Source organism: Ischnura elegans, chromosome 4 (genome assembly GCF_921293095.1).
Source record: "Ischnura elegans chromosome 4, ioIscEleg1.1, whole genome shotgun sequence".
Taxonomy (NCBI): Eukaryota; Metazoa; Arthropoda; class Insecta; order Odonata; family Coenagrionidae; genus Ischnura; species Ischnura elegans.
Window position 1 is genome coordinate 23313196 of NC_060249.1, and position 9221 is coordinate 23322416.

At 36.9% G+C, this 9221-nt stretch overlaps 1 protein-coding gene across 1 annotated transcript in view; it reads left to right on the top strand.

Moving 5' to 3' along the window:
* Positions 1-7926, top strand: part of LOC124157143 — a 151449-nt gene extending 143523 nt beyond the window's left edge. The window contains exons 5-7 of the mRNA XM_046531642.1: positions 4113-4679; positions 5409-5574; positions 6119-7926. Of these exons, the coding sequence (XP_046387598.1) occupies positions 4113-4679; positions 5409-5574; positions 6119-6387 (1002 nt within the window). The 3' untranslated portion in view covers positions 6388-7926. The remainder of the gene's footprint in view (positions 1-4112; positions 4680-5408; positions 5575-6118) is intronic.
* The last annotated feature ends 1295 nt before the right edge of the window (positions 7927-9221 follow it).

The window sequence follows — 9221 nt, forward strand, 5'->3', positions numbered from 1 at the left end:
TAATGCCATAGATTTTTCCCCAATCGATCGATCAAATGACGTTTTCGTATGAGTTTCTCTCGAAAAACAATTTCAGCTAAAATATATTTTTGGCAATTTACACTCTTGGCTTATTCTACGGCTCTTGGTGGACAGAATTTTCAATTGCAAACTTGGTAACGCGAAGGGAACTCCTACTTTTATTACAACTTTTTGCACTCCTATGTACACCAATTTCCACTCTACATGCTTGATGGACAGCATATCTATGGTAATTATGCAATAGAACAGGAACTACTCCTTGTAACATGATTTTTTTTACTTTTTTAAAACTCCAATTTCTACTTAACTTACTACCGCAAAAATTACCTTGTTAGGTGTAAGGAGGGAGAAGTTAATACACCAACTGAGCGAGATTCCATTAATTTAAGTCCTTTATCAGTCAAGGGAAAAATGAATTCCTATCATAAAAACTATCGGGGAAAATATTCTTTATATTCTCATCTCTGTCGGAAATAGAGGTAGAGAAATGGTACATTTCTACGATGATACCCTTCCTTCTCACGCAAAGGTTCATGGCGTTGACTATATTGAGGATAATCGTTCCAAAATCATAGGGGACGCTTCTTTCACCACTAGTATTGTAAGAACTGGTGTTGCTAACTAAGAAAAATATTAAATTGTATGACGAGAAATGTCCGAGCGAAATAAATTGAAGAATTACAAAATAATGCTTGTGAAATAATGGAAATTTTGAGAGAACGCCGCAGAGCGGGCATCAAAGCAAGCGCGGGAGCGGGTGCAAAGCCATAGCGAGGCTAAATGCGCGTAAGTATCCAAGTAGGACAGCACAAGCGATGAGTATGAACACTAATGGCGAGAAGTCCGATTAAATTAAACGGAGAAGACATCCAATAGAAGCTAAAGTGGCAGTGCGGGACATAGAGAGAGATGGGAACGGTAGTTGTTGGCGAGTGTTTCTGATCGTCTTACATGTTTGCCGAGGCCGTAAAACTATCATACAGTTCGGTAATGTGCAGCGGGCCACTGAAGACGCACATTAATGCAGAGGAAATGCGGGCGTAAGCATTATGAGCGTGATCGTTTATGGTTTCTAAGGGACACTAACCGCGGCTCTGTGAGTTTCCAGGCCGAGAGCTTCTGGAACGAGTGTGCATAGCACAGCGCCCAGTAATAAGTAACAGCATTGTAAGCTACAGTGCTCAGATGCATCTGCAGCAAGGAATGCAAGAAAAACTAAAAAGGAGAAAAAATAGTGTACGCAATTGCTTAGAAATAACACTTCTCGGAAGATACTTACGATGGGTGAACGAGAAAACATCACTTAAAATACGAAATTACGAAATTTGATATAAAGTTTTCATTTTTAGTTGCATATACTTCTCATACCATGCATTATCGCGTTATAATTTAATAAATAAAATAATTGAAAATAATTTGTTTCATTAATTTTTTCGCAGAATAAAATAAGTTTATAAATACGATTATTTTTTTAGAGTGCTCCACGTCTTTTTTATCACTTTTGCTGAATATTCCTCTCTTGAGCTGTAGAAATGATAAATATGCGTAGAATACGCAGAATAAATAAGATATTATGAAATCAATCGTACGAGAAGGCTTCAATCATTTACAGAATTTAATTTTACTGTCGGTTACAAAAAAAAAACTCGCACATCCCTTTTTCTTTGAATTACTATTAACATGCCCTCTCATTTAACTGTTACAGCTGAGTCATCTATTTCAAACCGATTTTGAAATAAACCAGGTACTTATGCAATTACTGTAATTATATCTGTATTCAACCAAAATTTTATACCCAAGGTTGTGCTTTGGTATGGTTGTTCCAAATAATGTATCTCAGAAATATCTCCAGGCATGTCCTTGTAAGGAAATCATAAATAAAATCATTCAGCTTTAATAAGGAAGAACTTTGTTAAAAAATTTGTTAATTAGCTCTTAATACAAACATCCTGCGTATAGTTTGATATCGATAAGTTAATTTGAGAATTTTTTCCCAAATATTTTTTTTTCATTCTCTCCATAAATTAATTTGCAATATTAAGTGTACATTGCACGGTGAGGTGATGATGCATTCTCCGATAAACTCTGTATTTATCAGCATGCTTCGGATGTGACTCGGACGTGAGTTATTTCCGGTTATTAGGACCAAAATATTCAAAACATCTGATAATTAATCCAATTATAAAGGTTTTGGAATGGAAAACTGGTATGTTGAAATCAAATAGATGTTCCACAGCAAGAAAATTAAACCTTTTTTCCATTACTTAAAGAAACTTTTTCGGTTGAAAAAATGAGGTTTAATATTTTTAATTTATCTAGGTTTATTTTTTACTAAAAGCTACTTCAAGTACTGCGATATTTTAAAAACTAAACCGATTTTAGAATTTTATTAGTTACCATTTATACAAAGTCTGCTCTTAAGTGAATATAGGGTATTTTACTAGAAATGTTCCCCTAGTTTTATAATCAATATGAGATTTAAATAACCTAATGGCACCGATTAACTATGAGCGGTCCTCAAACTCAATGAGCTTTATGAGTTAAATATACAAGAAATGGGTACATGCTTCAAATTTAAAATACTTTGATGTCAATGAAGCATAAAAAGACAAAATATTTAGATAAAGAAATCTTTCTTGAATACAGAGATTTTGAAACAAGACTTCGCAGGCAGATGTTTACCCATCCCCAGGCCTCAAAGGTGTTCGTAGTAGATTCCGTTAAAAAAATAGTTTTAAGGTTAAGGGTAAATAAATTTACCCGGAATTACGAAGCCATTGCTTTTTATTTGCAATATTAAAACTATTGCGTTAAAGTGATGATTAATACGTATATTCATGATCATTAGTGTCTAGATTATTTGATAAATTTCAGTGTGAAATAGTGGACGAAGTTTTCCTTGAAGCTAAGCGGTTATATACATTGACATTGACATATTTAACGGTAGGATGAATTTTACACTATTAAGAACGAAAGATAAAAGATATTCACCCACCCTGGCAAAAAAGTACCAGAAGTATTAGACTCATCTACTTTTTTATTTGATGCTCATTTAACAATCTTCTCACTTTAGAGTAGGTATTTATAATTGCTTTGTTATTTATCTCCATTAAATTATATACAGTGCTAGAAAATCCACATAGTGGCGATGCGATAAAAACATAAATCACAAATTAAGAATACTATTGTGACACAGACAAATAATAAGAGACACTCCCATGAAAATGCCGAAGGTTTCGGGAGTTTTTATCATCCGCCATTGTCGGCAGAAGAAACAAGACTGCGCTTACCCCATCTTTCTCTTTGCAGGAGGAGGAGAGGTAAACGGTGGATTGTGGAGGTGGTTGTGGAGGCATTTAGCGTAAAATATTTAGATCGAGAGCTTGGGGTGACTTCTCTCACCAAATATTGGCTCATTTAAGATTATTTCCTTCAAGACTAGTGAAAAATGCTGGAGTTACTTCGAGGATAGGAAGAGAAGAGCATTTTTCGAAGTATGGGTTTTGGGAGGAAGTATGGAGTGGCATGGGTTAATAGAAAGGTGGGATATTTTTAGTATGTCAGCGGTTGTTCATACGTATGGTAAGGGGTGCGGTGCAGTCACAAATGTAGACAGATAATTCCTATTTTCTTTTAGTTTTTGCACAAGCATTTGGGAAGTACATTGGCCGCTGATATAAATAGCTGTAATTTGTGACCTTTGACTAAAGTTATTGTCTTTGATATGTTTTTAAAAAATCCTCTATCACGAAAAGAAAATATACCTTCTGCAAAACAGATAAATTCAAATTTTCAGTCTTTCCTCCCATTACTAAGGATAGTAAAGGTGTATTATCTCGAATAATAAATTTGAAGGCGTACTCACCAGGACGACTCTTGCATGTTTTTATTTTTCCATTGTTAATTCCAAGTAAGGATATTGTATAGGTATTTAATTAAGTGGGCAAGATTTGAAATTGATTTTTGTATGCGTAGATAGATAGATGGCGGAGATATGAGGTTCGCCGGGTAATCTAATAAGCCATAAATTTGTACCAAATGATTGCATGTTTATATTTAATCGATTCTCCATCTCGTCTCTCATCCAAAAGGTAAGCGACCAGCTGCTAACACGCTTCCCGGATGGTTCGTCTCGTCACTACAAGCTCACCAAGCACCACAACCGGCCATTTAGGACCAGCTCAGACGACCACCTAGAGGATGTGTACAGCGACGGATCCCCCGAGGCTCCGCCCGGCAGCTGGAGTGCCAACGCCCTCGGGACGACCAAAGGTCTCCCGGGCGAGAAGGCTCGACCGAGCGGCAAGAGTGACTTCCTCGCCTCCGCCGCCCTCGGCAACCTGCTCAACTCCCCAGGGACTACAACGGCGAGGCCCCCGAGGGGCGGTCAAGGGGGTGCAATTGTCGCCACGCCCACTACCAGGGCAACATCGTCTTCGTCGCAACCCCCAGGGGGGGAGCGGGGTTCGGCTCTTACAACACCTGCGGCGAACGTAGCCACAACCGCCGGGACGCAGCCAGGAGACGGCGATGAAGATGCCGACGAATCAAGTCCTTCGGGCTATTGGTCTACATTAATTGACGCCTTCGATCATCCCGAAGTGACGGAGGTTCTTACGGCCACGCTCTCTACCACTACCGTTCAGCTATCATTTGTGGTGAGGGAAATATTTTTATTTTGTTCTCCCATGCTTTCAGCACAATATCCCACCGGCGCTAATGGGAGTTACTCCATTGGATATAAGTCTACCGGACTTCTAATTGAGTGAGAAATTCGATTGTATCTTACTTTTGGAGGTGAATCACTTTCCTAACCTTCAGGGAATGATGCTGAAGCCGTGGGGTTCACCTGGATTTATATTATTTTACTTATGTCATATTTGAAGATTAATGGAGAATTTTTTTAAATCACCTTAATTATTAGGCACAATAAAAAAATTTGCATGATTTTAATTAATTTAAAGCTTTGAGCCATTTAAAACAAGTTTTAAATCTCAGTTTTTATGAAAGAAAAGAAAATCGAAGTTATTAATGCTACACGGGCGCAAGTCCGCTTAGTAAGAATTAGGGATGATCCGTTCGGTGTATGTTTTTGAGACAGGCCTGTTTCCTTATTCAATTTTTCATAAATACTTATGCGTCCAATAAGTGAAGAAAAATTAAGTGATACCTATTAGGAAGCAGATAATAATGGTAAGGTGTTAGAGCTTTCATAAAGTGACTTTTGGTGTTTTGAATTTTGCGTATTTTACCCTTGAATAAAAATAAACAATATAACCATCTAGTCCTATCATTTTGAAAAGATAATTTACTCATCCATCGTGGCGCTAAATCTCATTTCTATTTCATTTTTTGAATAGTATTACTCTTTTTCTAATTGTTTTCAGCTCACGAACGAGGTAGTGAAGTACCTAAAGAAAGATTTCGACGAGTCTGGGAATGTAAACGTCGACCCGTCTGTCCCTAAGGTTCGTCTCATCCTCACCTGCTCTGCAATCATCCCGGATACCGTCGACGGAAAATACGCTGACGAGAGGCGGACGACTGTTGCAGGTCAGTACGAGGTAGACGGTGGTTTGAACGCCGCCTCGCAGGTAAATGAACCACCACTAAAGTGCGTGGCAATGGCAACGACACTTGCTCAGTCTAGAAACTGGGAGAGTGCTAAGGACACGAAAATACTACCATGCATGTAAAAATTCTATCTAGTAATAGAAAAAAGGAAAGGGTAGCGTAAGCAATTCGTTCATGAGTTATGGCATGTAAAACTCTTTCTACTGATAGTCTTTATGTAAATAATAAGTTATTAACTACTCATTCACAGTTTACGCAGTCCGAATATCTAAGACGTGACTTTAGCAAGCTTTATGGTTCATTATTGCTTGTATAATATGGGTATATATGATATTCCCACAGCTTCCTCAAAAACCGGAGGTGGTTTCAGCAAATTTGAGACGTAAATGAATGTGGACAAAGTTCTCATGGTCCCAGATATTTCAAGATGATTATATATGTTTAAACCAGTAAAGTTAAAGTTACGGAAAAGGTACCTATATTTTGATTTTGTCCTCCTAAAACTCTTTCCCTATTATTCCAGCTGACGTAATCCTGTCGGAGGAGACGACTGCTAGATTCAGTTCAGCTTCCCACTCGACGCACGTGCCACCTCGGCCATGGATGCTCTTCCTCCCCCTGATCGCATCGATGGTTCTCCTGGCCGCCACCATTCAAGCCGCGGCGCCGCTGCAGGCGAAGAAGGCGACCACAACACTTCTCCTATCCACGGGACACAACGCTAACATGCCACAGTCGACAGTGCTTCCTAGCAAAGCGTGTAGTGTAAACCATGTGCGGCCAAGGCGATGATGAAGATCGCTCCATGATAAAAAAAAACATGCGTTAACGGAGAAAAATGAACTTCGAAGGAAAGAACGGAGAGTGTTGCGTTTTGTACGTGGACGTTTAATCATTCATGCCGAAAAACATACTTCTTAACTTCCTGACCATGTGTTATGATATTCTTAAAAAGTTGAAGTGAAATTGTGATTGTATCATTTTCTTTAGATATGGAGATAGATGATGTAGAGTGGAACATGAAAAATGGTTGCAAAATTTATGACAATTACAAGGTGAAAAATTCAACTCTGAATTTCTTTTAAATGTTTAAAAAAATTTATTTTAAAGATTATTTTGTGATTATGGAAGCATTTCATCTATGAGGATAATTAATGGAGTTTCAATTTTCTTGGAAATTGCATTTTTTTAAACGACACCTCTGACGTGAATCGAGTAGCTATATATAACTTTTGAGGATCCAGATTTCACAAATTATTTAAGGTAAATTACCTTTCGTAAACTTTTCAGTGTAAATCGCTTGCACCGGAAATTTAATGACACCTTACACCTTTCTAACGGCAACTGATGGATGTGTATTAGGAGTTATGATTCATCTCCATAATTTCATTAAATTAGTAAATAAAATATTTCCTTGACAAATCTTAACTTGACAATATGAAGAAAGTAAGCATGTGATTCTATTTTGTTATGCTCGTTCAGTGATTCCTTTATTAAAAGTGACACATATAGGTATTATACAATGATCATATTGTACAATCATCTTCCCCTTCGCAACCATTTCCATTTTACTAGTAGAATAATAAAGGTCTTCACCATTAAAAACGATGACAAATCATGAAAGATGAATAAAATTATTTCTGATAATATTGGGAAAAACCTGGCTGAAATCTCTCGAACGAGCCTTTTTTTATGCTCCCAATTGCAGGGGAAACATCTCGAAAATATCGTGAGATCCTCTTTTCGAGGATACGTGAAATAAAGAAAAAGTAAGTAAGATTTATATGACGTTGCCATACAAACAGGAAAACGCAATAGTTATAGTTGACCTAATAGCTTTAGCAACGGTAAAATGGCTCAATGAGTTTCTAAAGACGGCACTTTTTATATGCCCACCGAATGCCAGTATTCGACATTGTTATAACAAATGTATTTTCTCAAGAGTATTTCCAATTGAATAAATTGTTCATCAATAAAATCTTTGTAAATAATAAAATGAGTCATGCCTGAAAACTCACACCTTTTTTTAGTTGTTAACTTAAAATTGATTGACGTTAGGAGAAAGCAAAGCAAAAGTATCATTCATTCATTAATACAATTGAAAGTGATTAACCAATACTGCAACCTATGACAGCATTGAAAATACAATAAATGCAAAGAAGCTAAAATTACTAATAAATATTTTTTTCGACTCAATTGAATGAAATCCACAGTGTATTAGTGTAAAAGGTGTCGTAATTGAAGGATATTGGGCCGAAAATGATTGTTTTCTTCCTGTAAATAAATATAAGTGAGCATTAAATAGTGCCAATAAAACATTTCTCACATCAATATTTTTCTTTGGAGTATTATTAATGGTACTTTTAGTTCTAAATCATTATACCAGAGTATGCTATGCCCATTTACATGTTCTGAGTAAATTTATTCTTGGTTGGTGGACAGAATATTGGCATTGAGAAGGTAAGTGAAAGCACTCAGTAAGCTGCTATACTCAACTGAAATATTCACATTAAACAATTAAAGCTCAACACTGGCAACACTGACAGCACTGATTGTGAGAGCCGAAAAAAAGAAGTTAACTGTAATGAGATTATCGTAAGAAAATGACTGGAAATACTCTGAATGGGTAAATTAATGACAGAAATTAACGAGTTTTATATACTTATAGATGAAGAATATATGAAACCAGGAATCTTCTCCGTTGCAGAGGTATCCCTACGAACGATAGAAGTCACGAAATGATGTCTAGAGGCCAAGTAAAGGGGTGATTTTACCATCAGAAAATATTTTGTAGCCCGAATATTAGCGGGAATAGAACATCTGCCCCGGATACCCTATGATTACACCCATTAGTGTCAAAGGATTTTTAGCTTATGGTCTGGCTCTCATTTACATGTTAACTTATATAGAATCAAAGCGAGGTTCTATAAAATATTCTCTTACTTAAATTCCTCGTCACTGAAGCCTTCCCGGTATGCCATATGTGGGTTAATAACGTCACTAACTTCTGCCGCGCGGCTCACCGCTTATCCGCTATTCCTCGGCTTCCCTCATCCTACTCTCGTAGATCATTGCAATACATACCCTAATCAGTCATTCATCACAATTCTGCTGTCAGCCAATTTTTTCACATCAACGTGTTAATTCTCATGCCTTCGTTACCTGTTCCATACACATATCGTACTGTCCAATTCATTTTAATTCACACAATTTTATTTAAACTACACGTTTTCATGTAGTACCTGATGATTGCAAGCCTATATAAACGCGTGTTATTTAGTTTCTGACATTAAAATTATGTGGACAATACGATATCTTTTTGTATCATTTGATATGCTGTTCCACAATACCTCTCCAAAAGAAGTTGACTTTGTTCCATATATATTATTTGCGGTCTTCCTTCCAATTATTACCAACCACTTATACCTATAGCAATGTCTTCATCCGGCCTTAAGCCCCGTTAAGTCTCAAGGTATACCTAACTGATTCGAGTGATATCACTTCATAGCAAGTTTTACACCAGGCTTCTTTTCTCTTCAACTCTGTTTTCGCCGCCCTCATTAATTATCGCTGAAATTATGTTATCCTTGATGAACAAAGATTTTTTTATCGTCACTTATCTTCCC